The sequence below is a fragment of the Pristiophorus japonicus genome, chromosome 19 (genome assembly GCF_044704955.1).
Source record: "Pristiophorus japonicus isolate sPriJap1 chromosome 19, sPriJap1.hap1, whole genome shotgun sequence".
NCBI lineage: Eukaryota > Metazoa > Chordata > Chondrichthyes > Pristiophoridae > Pristiophorus > Pristiophorus japonicus.
In genome coordinates this window covers 92,278,393-92,291,920 of record NC_091995.1, presented here as the reverse complement: position 1 = coordinate 92,291,920, position 13,528 = coordinate 92,278,393, and the positions used below count along the sequence as shown (strand labels likewise).

General features: G+C 42.0%; 1 protein-coding gene across 1 annotated transcript in view; it reads right to left on the bottom strand.

Annotated features, from left to right (window-relative positions):
• Window positions 1–13,528, bottom strand: part of LOC139230045 (kinesin-like protein KIF18B) — a 92,637-nt gene that overhangs the window by 15,119 nt on the left and 63,990 nt on the right. The window contains exon 14 of the mRNA XM_070861810.1: window positions 1,950–2,541. Within this exon, the coding sequence (XP_070717911.1) occupies window positions 1,950–2,541 (592 nt within the window). The remainder of the gene's footprint in view (window positions 1–1,949; window positions 2,542–13,528) is intronic.

Here is a 13,528-nt window from a genome sequence, read left to right as displayed (position 1 = left end):
AAAAAAACTCAATTTCAGAATTCAAATGCACAACTGGTGGTGACCAGTCACAGAAATTTACAGCATGGGAGGGCATTTCAGCCCATCGTATCCGCGCCGGCCGACAAAGCCATCCAGCTTAAACCCATCTTCCAGCTCTTGGTCCGTAGCCCTGTAGGTTACGGAACTTCAAGTGCCTATCCAAGGACATTTTAAAATGTGGTGAGGGTTACCATCCTTTCAGGCAGTGAGTTCCAGACCCCCACCACCTTCTGGGTGAAAAGCTTTCCCTCAAATCCCTTATAAATCTCCTACCAATTACTTTAAATTTATGCCCCCTGGTTGTTGACCCCTCTTAAGGGAAGTAGAATGGATTGAAAGGACCTATCTAGGCCACTCAATTTTATACATCTTAATAAGGTCTCACTCCTCAGCCTCCTCTGTTCCAAAGAAAACAAACCCAGCCTATCCAATCTTTCCTGTCTATAGCTTTTTTTTCCCCATGGCAAGATAACAGGCCACATCGTCAATCAAATAATGCCTATTGAAGCGCTCTACTCAGAGCTCCTACATGAGCCCCAAGTGGGCAGAGGAAACGCTTCAAGGACTCCCCTCAAGGCCTCCTTGAAGTTGTTCAACATCTCCACCGACACCTGGGAATCTCTGGTGCAAGATCGCTCAAAGTGGAAGAGAATAAACCGGGAAGGCACCGAACACAGAGTCTCTTCACCGGGAGTAAGCGGAGACCAATCGCAAACGGCGGAAGGAGCGCATGACAACCCAAGCACTTCCAACAAAGCGGCACTTCAACCAACGTCCGCCCAACCTGCGACAGAGACTGTAGCTCCCGCATCGGACTGATCCATTCATCTGAGAACTCATTTATAATGTGAAAACAAGTCATCCTCGACTCAGAGAGACTGCCTATGATGATGATGATTGAGCTAGGCAGCGAGAGAGAGAAATCCTTAAAGTAAAGATTGTAAAATAGTTAGAATGTTATAATTTAAAGGAATGCATGAATCGGTCAACAGAAAGGCATACTTTCCCTAATTATTTAAGTGTGGAAGACTTTCTGCAAGGTACAAGCCAACAATTGACACTGCAAGTGATTTTGCTAATAAGTCATCTTTTTCATAAGTTAACCTGTCAGGAAGCAGCTCTTGGGGTTGGTTCTCCATCTGGTACAGCCCCAGCCCGTGTGATTAGCACTTGGTCTCTAATTAGTCCAAACTGCTGGGAGAAATGCATCATCTTTTTCTGCCATCATGGTGTTATGAGGACATTAATGGTGGCAAATGTTAAGGATGAGGAAAAGCTGGAAATCTCTCCAATAACATTCTTTCCTAGAATACTAAAAGAACCTAGAGAGGCATCAACCAACTGTCCCTCCTATAGCAGAGGTGTGTTGTGCTTGCATTTTGGAAGTTAATCATAAGGTCCCTTTCCTGATGTTATACAGATATTATCACGAGCTCATTTTCAAGATGCATCATTTGCCCAGCAGCAAGCAGGCATTATAACTCTTCAAAACTGTCAGCTGTCAAGGCACTGCGTCTGAAATTACCTGTCGGAAGTTCCTGCAAATTTTTATCTATCCAGATGAGGCTTGGACTGAAAAAAAAATGCACAAATGGAACTCAAGTATATAGAAAAACTGACGCAAAATAAACCATCAAGAATAGTCACAAATTCCAGTGAAACTAGAAGAAGAAAGTGTTTGAAAATTTCAGAAAATAATTATGGTTGGAAGGCTCTACATCAATGCCATGAGGAGAATAATGGGAGGCGGCTCAGGGAAAAGCCTCAAATATAGAATGGAAGCAGCTGGTTTGCAAAAGGACAAAAATGTTAACAGGACAGTGTGCCATGATTTTCCTGTTTGAGTGACATCCAAAAGTCTGTGGGATAACAGAATGAGGAAAAGCAAATTTAGCAGAGTAAAGGAAGGTCAATAAAAATAGGCAAACCTCTGTAGAAATGAACTAGTCTGCGGAAAGATGCTGTGACTAGTGGTGGCTTCTGGCCTCAGAACAGCTGAGGGACCAATAGTTATTGTTGCATCTAAGCAAGCTTGATCACTCGTATTTGTGGTTTCAAAGGTTTGATTCAAATCACGACCATGGGTGGCCATGGAGAAGTTACAATTGTTGGGAGTGGTGCTGGCCAGAGCTATCTGCTTCTTGGTGACAGTCGGCACACAGTTTCTTTTGATGTGTGGGGTTGATGTCACAAATTTAGTCCCTTCGTTGCCAAGGGTATTGCTCCGATTTGAAAATGGTTGGGTCTCCTTTGTGCATAGTTTTGGCACGATGGTAAATGGCTCAGTTTTGGACCTCTTGTTGGGCTTTTTTCGTAACTCCGGCATTGAACGATCATGCGAGGGCATCCCATCTTCCGTTCGCCTTCTCTTTAATGGCATCGACTGCGCCCTCTGGGGCTGGGTGGGTAGTGACCGGAGTTCTGTTAGGCACCGTTTTGTGGGTAGTCGTTTCTGTGTACCAGCCTCTAACAGAATCTGTTCAGTCGATTGCGCAGCTGTAACTTCTTTCACAGATGGAGCTGAAAGACAAGAGAACAAAAGTAAGCATTTTTAAAAAAGCACACACAATGCGATATGGTTTTATATAGTATTGTTACCAAACCATCATCCCCAACATACTTCCTGGGCTTACAAGTTCAGGCCACAGGATTTGTGAAGGATACAATCCACGCCATGCTTGGATCAATCCTACAGAAGGGAAATGTTGGTAGTGGGATTCGAATTCAGGCCTTGTTCTTGGTTGTCCATTATTCCAGCTTTGTAGTTACCAATACTGGCTGACATTTTTGATGCTCTAGCTGGGACTCCAATACTCTAGCTTTATAAATTAGACAGAAGAACAAGAGGAGGCCATTCATTCCCTCAAGACTGTTCCGCCATTCAATCAGATCACGGCTGATCTGTACCTCAACTTCATTTACCTGCCTTTATACCTTTACCTCATTAAAACCAGTCAAGTCTCAGTCTTCAAAATTTCAATTGACCCAGCACCCATAGCCTTTTGTGAAAGGTCCAGATTCCCACTACTCATTGTGTGAACAAGTCCATCCCAATTTCACTCCTAAATTGCCTAGCTCTAATTTTAATATATGCCCTTGGAAATATACCAAAGGAAATCGTTTCTCTGTATCCAAGGAAAGTTCGGAAAATAAGAAAAGAAATAATAAGCGACTTTCATTACAATATTTAAAAAGTAAAAGAATAAGACCAGTCAGTTTATACAAATGATAGTGGAAGTAAGAACAGAGGTGCACTAGAGTAGGATGCGGTACAATAAGAGATAACTCCAAAAGGAATTCGCTCTGAAAAAATTGGTAGAGCTCAACAACTTGTATCCATAAAGTGCCTCTTATGTAATGACGATAGTTACGTAGAACAAACACGACAATTTATCATTCCTTCTAAGCAAATGGCAATTCTAATTCCCCAAATTGAGCACTATATCCGTAGAAGAGTGAAGATCAAACTGATCAGAGATAGACAGAGGCTACAAACTTGTTTTTCGTATGAGCGAATCGGCACTTTAAAAAAAGTCACCTGTGCACATATCACATCACTGTTGGAAGTGCATTCTGTATTTGGAACCTCTCTCATATAGTTCATAAAGCAACAGGCTGCCTCGACCACTTGGTGGATTAATAACCTTCCTGGTGTTGTGCAGAATCATTTGGACTGGTAGGTCCAAGGTTCAATCAGTGGCCAAAGAAATTTAGTGAGGTTTATTGCTCCAGATAGAAAAGACGATAAAGAATTTGGGCTAAGCTGAGACACCACCCCCACCTCCCTTCCTAGGTCTAATAGGTTGCTGCCATCAGTCTAGGCTTGTACATGATGAATGATTGAAGGACAGGAGAACTACCAGAACCTATGGGACTGCAACCTTCCAGGCTCCATCTGGAGAGAAGAAATTGGATAAACAATAAATAAGTGACATTTATATTTAGATAATGGTTATTTCATGAATCTGTGGTTGGTTTTGTGGTATTACTTGAAGATCTGGAAGTCTGCAACAACTCAGATGAGATCATAGAGTCATTATGAATGTCTGGGGAGACTTGTGGTTGTACAAGACTATTTGCTGGCGATATTAAAACCCAGGAAACACAAAAACACTTTCAGCCTGTTACCCACTGTTCTGAACTACGCCTTCTGCACAATATGCCTGGATAAAGCCACATAAAGACCTACAGTAACGATGCTTGTGGTCTCCTTGAAGTGCGGATAACAGAATTCTTCAGCATTTTAGTCACAAAATACCAAATCTAATTGTGAATGTCTGATAATGTATAGGGAACTTAAAATGATAGTAACAACCATGAAGGCTGGGACTGGCTCTGTCTGACTACTGATAAAGCGGATTTAACAGCAGATGATGTGGTCTGCCGTTGTAATGGTAGCCACTTACATCAGCAGGGTGCTGTTTTGTGGATAACTGCAAAGGGAAGGAAAGCGGTTAAGAAAAAGCAAAGGGCCTAAATTGCAGTACTTGATGCCTTTTAGAAGTGATCAAGAGCTGCTGTAAGGGTGTAAAATCATAGCACATCATGGGCCCAGAAGCAATGGGCTTGATGAAAAATTACACCACCAGTCACCAATTTACATAGAGTTGTCTTTCTAAGTTTGTAAAGGATCCTTTGAGGGAGACTCGAGTCTGGTGAGCGAGGCTGACTCTCACATAGAAACATAGAACATAGAAAATAGGTGCAGGAGTAGGCTATTCGGCACTTCGAGCCTGCACCACCATTCAATGAGTTCATGGCTGAACATGCAACTTCAGTACCCCATTGCTGCTTTCTCGCCATACCCCTTGATCCCCCTAGTAGTAAGGACTACATCTAACTCTTTTTTGAATATATTTAGTGAATTGGCCTCAACAACTTTCTGTGGTAGAGAATTCCACAGGTTCACCACTCTCTGGGTGAAGAAGTTTCTCCTCATCTCGGTCCTAAATGGCTTACCCCTTATCCTTAGACTGTGACCCCTGGTTCTGGACTTCCCCAACATTGGGAACATTCTTCCTGCATCTAACCTGTCTAAACCCATCAGAATTTTAAACATTTCTGAGATCCCCTCTCATTCTTCTGAACTCCAGTGAATACAAGATTCACAGTATGGGATAGATTTTTAACCTGCTGCCCAGGCATAAATCTGATGTTTCAGAACGTCAGCTCGTGATAGAATATGAAATTAATGGAAACAGGGCATTGCAATATCTTCAGGGAAGCACACAACCTCTAAGATGGCTGCAGGTTCCGGAATCGTCTCCTGCTGCTCAGGTGACCTGCTCTTTATTAAGCAGCACTAGCTGCAGTAACACAGGCATCCACACTGTGGAGCTACAGACATTACACTTCTCCCTCCCTAATGAAGAAGTTATTATAACAAACAATCATAATACATAACTTGCAGGATTATACATAACAAAGGATATGGACTTATTTTGCCATATTTACAAATCAAGCTTAACCACTTGTTTTCTGTTTCGAAGAGGATACCTTCGCTCTTGAACAAAACCTTCCAAACATGGTGTCAAATTTAAACTCATTTGAGGCTGATCCTGAGGGAAGTTTTCCTCCAAGGGATGCCCTTGATTTCCATTTGAACTCCAACTTCAAACCGTTTGTTTTCCTGACTCGGACTCCGACTTAAATTCTGACTTACTCTTGGATTTGTTTCCTGTACATTGGATGCAGGATATACTACTGGTGTATCAAAACTATCTGATGAGTCAGAAATAATTGAATCACTCCCACTCTCAACTACTTCCATGTCTGTGGGTAAAATATCAATGTGAACAAACCTAACCTGTCAATTTTCAAACATCTTGACCAAATATGTGTGAGGACCTCATACCTTCACCACTCTTCCTGGTAACCACTTTACCCATTTATGGTGATGGTTCTTCACTCTCACCTTCGGATTTAATTTCACACTTCTCCCTTTTACTCTACCTCTATCACGATTCTCTTTTTGTCTTAATTGTGTCTCTTCTACGGACTGTGCCAAGTTTGGTTTTAACAACGAGAATCTGGTTTGTGGCTGTCATTTGAGAAACAACTCTGCTGGTGTTCCACCAGTAGTTGTGTGAGGAGTATTACGATAAGTTATTAGAAAATTAGCCAATTTGTGGTCCAATGACAACTGTCGTTTCTTTGGATTTGGATTCAACATTTGTTTGACGAGGGCACGTTTTACAATTTGTACGGTGCGCTCTGCTGCACCATTCGAAGCAGGATGGTACGGTGGAACCTTGGTATGTTTCACATCATTTTGCTCGTGAACTGTGCAAATTCTTCTGAATGAAATTGTGGTCCATTATCCGAAACAATTTCTTCTGGGAGGCCAAAATGAAGAAAATATTCGCAAAATGTTTAATGTTTTACTTCTTGTTATTTTCCACATTGGAAACACCTCGACCCACTTCTAATGGCTATCAATCACAATGAACAATTGTCGTCCTTCTAGCTCAGCAAAATCAATATGTAACCTTTGTTACACCCTGGGAGGCCATTTCCATGGCTGTAATGGTACTGATAGCGGTTGCTTGCTTACCGATTGACATGTCGTACACTGACTTACGATGTACTCTATATCTTTATCAAGACCTTGCCACCATAAGTAACTGCATGCAAAAACTCTTGGTCAAGCACATTCCCAGGTGCTGGTCATGGAGGTCTCCTAATAATTTGGACCCGAATTTATTTGGTATAACCACTCTTGCACCCCACATGATACAATCTTTATCTACTGATAATTCATTCCTACGAATGAAGAATGGATGTGTATCTTTGTCTGTTACCTAGTTTGGCCATCCGTTTGCAATATAAATCATACACCTTTGACATAACTGGGTCACGTTTGGTTCCTCTACCAATCTCTTCAGCTGTGACTGGCAGTTCATCAGTGTATGAAAAATAAAACACTTCTTCCCTATCAGGTGATGGGGAAGGCAATCTAGACATAGCATCAGCATTACTGTTATCAGCTGATCGTCTGTATTCAATATCATATGTATATGCTGACAAAATCAACGCCCATCTCTACATTCGGGCTGCAGCTAATGTTGGAACTGGGGACTTTGGATGGAGGATTGCTGTCAGGGGCTTATGGTCCGTAACGAGAGTAAACTTACGACCATTCAAGTATTTGTGGAACTTCTTGACCCCAAAAATGAATGCCAAAGCTTTCTTTTTGATTTGCGCATAATTACGCTCACTGGCACAGAGTGCGCGAAACAAAAGCAATTAGTCTCTCCTCCCCACTACGTAATACATGAGAGATTACTGCCCCAACTCCATACGGAGAGGCATCACATGCTAGCTTGATCTCTTGAGATACGTCATAGTGAACTAACATGGTGCTCTCTATCAAGTTGCTTTTACACTCCTTGAATGCTGTATCGCATTCTTTTGGCCACTTCCAAGGACCTGTTTTTTCAAAAGTTCATTCAGTGGGTGTAATACTGTAGCCAAATTTGGTAGGAACTTCCCATAATAGTTCAAAAGACCTAAAAATGATCAAAGTTCAGTGACATTCTTGGGAGTGGGTACATTTCTGATTGCATCCAGTTTTCCTTGGTTGGATGTAAACCATCTTTGTCTACTCTGTACCCTAAGTACTCCACTGAGTTTTGAAATAACTCACACTTACGAGCAGACACTCATACTCTGTGCTTCTCTAGCCGTTTGAGGACTTAATTCAAAATATTATGAATTTGCCTATTTGGTGCTGAATTACTATGTCATCTAAATAACATACTACCCCTTCAATACCTTGAAAAATCTGGTTCATTACTCCATGGAATATGGCAGGGGTGGAAGACACTCCAAATGGTAGCCTACTAAATTGATATAGGCCTAGGTGGGTATTTATAGTCAAGCATGACTTGGACTCATCTATTTCAAACTGTAAGTAGGCATTCGTAAGATCCAACTTTGAGAAAATTTGACCCTCTATCAGTGTTGTGAACAAATCTTCTGTATTCGGCAATGTATTGGCGACATTACCCTCAAGAACCTGATTTACGGTTACTTTATAATCACCGCACAATCTTACCATACCATCGGACTTAGGTACAACAAGCAGTGACTAGTGGGGTACTGCAAGGTTCTGTGCTGGGGCCCCAGCTGTTTATATTGTACATTAAGGATGAGGGGATTAAATGTAGTATCTCCAAATTTGCAGATGACACTAAGTTGGGTGGCAGTGTGAGCTGCGAGGAGGATGCTATGAGGCTGCAGGGTGGCTTGGATAGGTTAGGTGAGTGGGCAAATGCATGGCAGATGAAGTATAATGTGGATAAATGTGAGGTTATCCACTTTGGTGGTAAAAACAGAGACACAGACTATTATCTGAATGGTGACAGATTAGGAAAAAGGGGAGGTGCAACGAGACCTGGGTGTCATGGTACGTCAGTCATTGAAGGTTGGCATGCAGGCGTTTAAGAAAGCAAATGGCATGTTGGCCTTCATAGCAAGGGGATTTGAGTACAGGGGCAGGGAGGTGTTACTATAGTTGTACAGGGCCTTGGTGAGGCCACACCTGGAAGTATTGTGTACAGTTTTGGTCTCCTAACTTGAGGAAGGACATTCTTGCTATTGAGGGAGTGCAGCGAAGGTTCACCAGACTGATTCCCGGGATGACGGGACTGACATATTAAGAAAGACTGGATCAACTGGGCTTGTATTCACTAGAGTTCAGAAAAATGAGAAGGGATTGCATAGAAAAGTTTAAAATTCTGATGGTTTAGACAGGTTAGATGCAGGAAGAATGTTCCCAATGTTGGGGAAGTCCAGAACCAGGGGTCACAGTCCAAGGATAAGGGGTAAGCCATTTAGGACCGAAATGAGGAGAAACTTCTTCACCCAGAGAGTGGTGAACCTGTGGATTTCTCTACCGCAGAAAGTTGTTAAGGCCAATTCACTAAATTTATTCAAAAAGGAGTTCGATGTCATCTTTACTACTAGGGGGATCAAGGGGTATGGCGAGAAAGCAGCAATGGGGTACTGAAGTTGCATGTTCAGCCATGAACTCATTGAATGGCGGTGCAGGCTCGAAGAGCCAAATGGCCTACTCCTGCAACTATTTTCTATGTTTCTATGTAACAACAATGGATGTAGCCCATACATCGATCTAGCTTAGAAATAATGTTCTCAGTCTCTAGTCTTTTGAGTTCTTGCTCAACTTTCGAGTGCATATGGTACGGAATGTGGCTTGCAGTAAACCGATCTCGCGTCCTTCTGTACCGACACTCGCCTTGAAGCAGACTGCCCGTTTTGCAGAACACCTTCAGATAATTCTTGATGACATCATCCTTTGACGCAAATCTCATTTCAACACGAAAAATCTCACTCCAATCCAGCTTCAGTGATCCCAACCAATTTCTTGCTAGTAAGGCAGGCTCGTCTCCGGCCACTACTATTAGAGGCAAGCTCTGAACTTGATCCTTATATTTCACCGGTACGGTGATACGACCTACCACCGGAATGTTCTCTCCCGGGTAGCCTTGCAGCTCAATCTTGGCTTTCTCCAGTGGGAAATCCCGCAATACGTCGAGGTATAGCGACTCTGGTACTACACTCACGGATGCACCAGTGTTGATTTCCATGGGTGTCTTGAATCCTGCAACATCTATGTGGATTATGATACTTTTCGAATCACTGTCCATTAACCTCGTGCTCCTGATGACGTTTAAACATCTCCTCATCCTGTTGTTGTTCTTCTATGCTATGTAGTCTCTGGAGATTTCTACTCATAGCTTTGAAAGCTGGTTTACCTTTCAGTCGGTATGCCTTCGCAAGATGCCCAGTTTTCCTGCAGAAGAAACACTCTGCCTTCACATATGGACAACTTTGGGCAATGTGTTGTTCCAGACACCGATAAGCAGGACGTCAATGCTCTGTTCCCATTTCCAGTTTCTGAGACTTTGGGGCCCCACCGCCTTTTACTTTGAACCTGCAGGTGATTCACCTCGGTTGTCTGATGACTGAAATTAGTATGAAATTCATGCTCATCGACCAAGCTGTCGGACAAGCTAAATCAAAAGTCAAGTTAGGCGTCGTCAATAACTTCCTTCTGATCACATCATTTTTCATCCCACAAACAAAGCTGTCTCGCAATGCTCGGTTCTGAAAATCTCCGAAATTAGTGAATAGATAGCTTTTTTAATGCTACAATGTACTCAGATATTTTCTTCGGCCTTCTGATTTTGTATTCCGAAACGATAACTTTCAGAAATTTCCAACAGAACGGGGCTGTAATGTTGTTCGAACTTGGTAAGAATCAGTTTCAGCGTTGGATCCTTTCGCTTGTCAGGCACAAGCATATTTATCAGCGTTTCATACAACTCGGACCCAGCCTCAGTTAAGAATATAGCTCTTTTTTGTTCCAACACCGTCCGGTTATTGTCTTCATTACCAGAAATATCGATGATATTATTTGCAGTAAAAAACATTTCTATCCGATCCACATACGCTCTGATCTTTCATGGTCGCGTTGAAATGCCCCAAATGCTCTAACTCCCATAAGGGCAGCCATTTTGACTCTGGCAGTTTAACCAAGTGTGCTCGTAATCTACATCGGATTTATAGCTGTTTCCAAAAACAGAGAAACTCTCAAAGTCTGTCTGTCGGTTGTCTGAATCCTTCAACAAAAATTTCAGCTTTGTATTATCCGATTATATCTCATTCCTGTTGCCAAATGTGATATCTTCAGGGAAGCACACAACCTCTAAGATAGCTGCAGGTTCCAGAATCGTTTCCTGCTGCTCAGGTGACCTGCACTTTATTAAACAGTACTAGCTGCAGTAACACAGGCGTCCGCAGTGTGGAGTTAGACATACAGGCGTGTTTTTTTTTTTTAAAAACGGGTGACCGATCTGCAATGCGCACAAGTGGCAAATTAAAAATCTACCCAAATGACTTCAAGATACTAGTAGCGACATATAGCTCCACTAAAAATGGATGTTAGTATCTGCTTCCCACTTCCCCAGGGCTCTTTGCTTTGAAAGTTTGCAATTGTTGCATAACCAGTTAATTCCGAGCCCTCCTACTCTGGACTGCTTAATTACTTGGAGCATGCCTGTTATTTTGAGAGTTCCTGTCTAGATTACTAAACAAAATCGGTGAAACTAAATGTGCCACGGCTAACACGATTAACAGATTTACAGACAGAAAGGGTCAACACATAATGAACATGTCGTTGAAAGCAATCAGAGTTTGTTGCCATTCAAACTGCTAACAGTTCGGAACCTTTCACTCTCGCACTGAACTTGCTGCATGTTTTTCATAAACCTTTTAGTTCTTTGATTTCCTTTAAAGATAGCACATTATTTACAACTGATGTCACAACTCTTTTTACACACTTTAAGAATGAAGAAATACTGCAAGACAAACTGATATCGGCCATGACTCAGTGGTAGCACTTTCACCCGAGTCAGAAGGCTCCAGAGATGTGATCACAAAATCCAGGGCAGTGCTGAGGGAGCGCCGCACGGTCGGAGGGGGCAGTGCTGAGGGAGCGCCGCACGGTCGGAGGGGGCGTCTATCAAATGAGATGTTAAACCGAGGCTCCGTCTGTCCCCTGAGGCGGACGTAAAAGATTCCAGGGCACTATGTCGAAGAACAGGGGAATTTTCCCGGTGTCCTGGATAAAATTTATCCCTCAACCAACACCACTAAAAACAGATTATCTGGTCATCACATTGCATTGTGTGGGAGCTTGCTGTGCGCAAATTGGCTGCCGCGTTTCCCACATTACAACAGTGACTACACTCCAAAAGTACTTTATTGGCTGTAAAGCGCTTTGAGATGTCCTGAGGTCATGAAAGGCTCTATAGAATGCAAGTGTTTCTTTCTATAGGTTGGAAACTAAAGATCCATTCATAATTATTTACAAGTTTCATAAATGGGCAAAGTTTCACTACTGTAGAACATTAGAGCCCAATTTTTGTAATTCTTTATCTTTTATTTATAAAATACACATCCTCATGATGCATTTCAGTGAGGAACAAAACAGAACTAAACGAGCATTATAACCCTGCACTGAGTTTTATAATTTTATGATTTGATTGCATGTTTTTAAAACAATATATTTTTTCAATTAACTTTTTTTTTTTTACACAAACCACAAAATGGTGTATTTGTTCAAACACGAGGCCCTTAATTACTCTGTAATTTGGTTTTGAACTTCAAAGCTTCCTTTCAGACTTGCCTGTGAAATACATACTTGTTCTAACAAAAGCATGACCATATTTTCTTTTCATTTAAGGAGACTTGGATTTACATAGCACCTTTCACGACCACCGACCGTTCCAAAGCGCTTTACAGGCAACTTTTGGAGTGCAGTCACTGTTTTTTGAAAGTGGACTTTTACTTCTGGAAGCCATGTACAAATTTAGCAAACACGAAATAAAATGAGTTTGGACAAGTTCAAGCCAGTACCCAGTAAAAGATAGATTTACATTTATACAGCACCTTTCATGACCTTAGGACATTGCTTTACAGCCAATGAAATATTTTTGGAGTGTAGTCACTGTTGTAATGTAGGAAATGTGGCAGCCAATTTGCGCACAGCAAGCTCCCACAAACACCAATGTGACCAAGTTCAGTGAGATTGGGTTGGGGATAAATATTGGCCAGGACACAGGAAAGAACTCCACTGCTCTTCTTCGAAATAGTGCCATGGGATCTTTTACATTTACCCGAGGGCAGACGGGGCACAGGTCACAACACAAAAGTGCCCCTATCTTAGCACTAAAAGTAAACCTCACTCAGATGCCTGATGGCTAGTCTGGGAAAATGTCACACTGGCACGGCAAACAGTGGTCTTCTGAGGATATGGTTGATACAAGTTGTTGAGGCAGACGAGGGAACTTTACGTTGAAACTGCTAAGGCCATAACTGACCCGGATGTTCTGGTTGCCAGCTTCAATCCACCAAATCTTTACCTTTTGGTTTAAGACGTGCTGACACACATTCCTCACTGAGTGATTCTGCAAATTAATTCCGCTTTTGTGTAGTGAGTTTGCACCCACCAGGAACTGGGCGGATACTGCCCAAAATGGCTTTGGCTCGGGATCACTTACAGCTCGGACCAATGTTCCAGTTAAGTTGCGTGGCCAGAGGTCGCACACAGGCTGCTCAACGGCTTTACAACTGAAATAACCGCACGTGCGTGACAAATTAAATGGGCTGCGCAGCCTGTTAAAAGGACCCACGCAACAAAAAGAAAATTACAGGGAATAATTGGCTACGAGTGGAATTTTAATAAGTTTTACATTCTAAAAATGTTTCTATTTGTAAAATTTTCCACTCTCAGAATTAACATTTTTTTCTAATTGTGCAGTTAGAGCAAGAGGCAGTTTAAAATGTTTTTAAATATTTTACAGTGAGGAATAAGGCAAAAACTTAACCTCGTTTATCTGCTGGAATCCTAAATTTCTGCCTCATTACTCATACTAACCACAAAGTATGGCTCACAGAAAGCATATCCTGAACATTTGAGTCA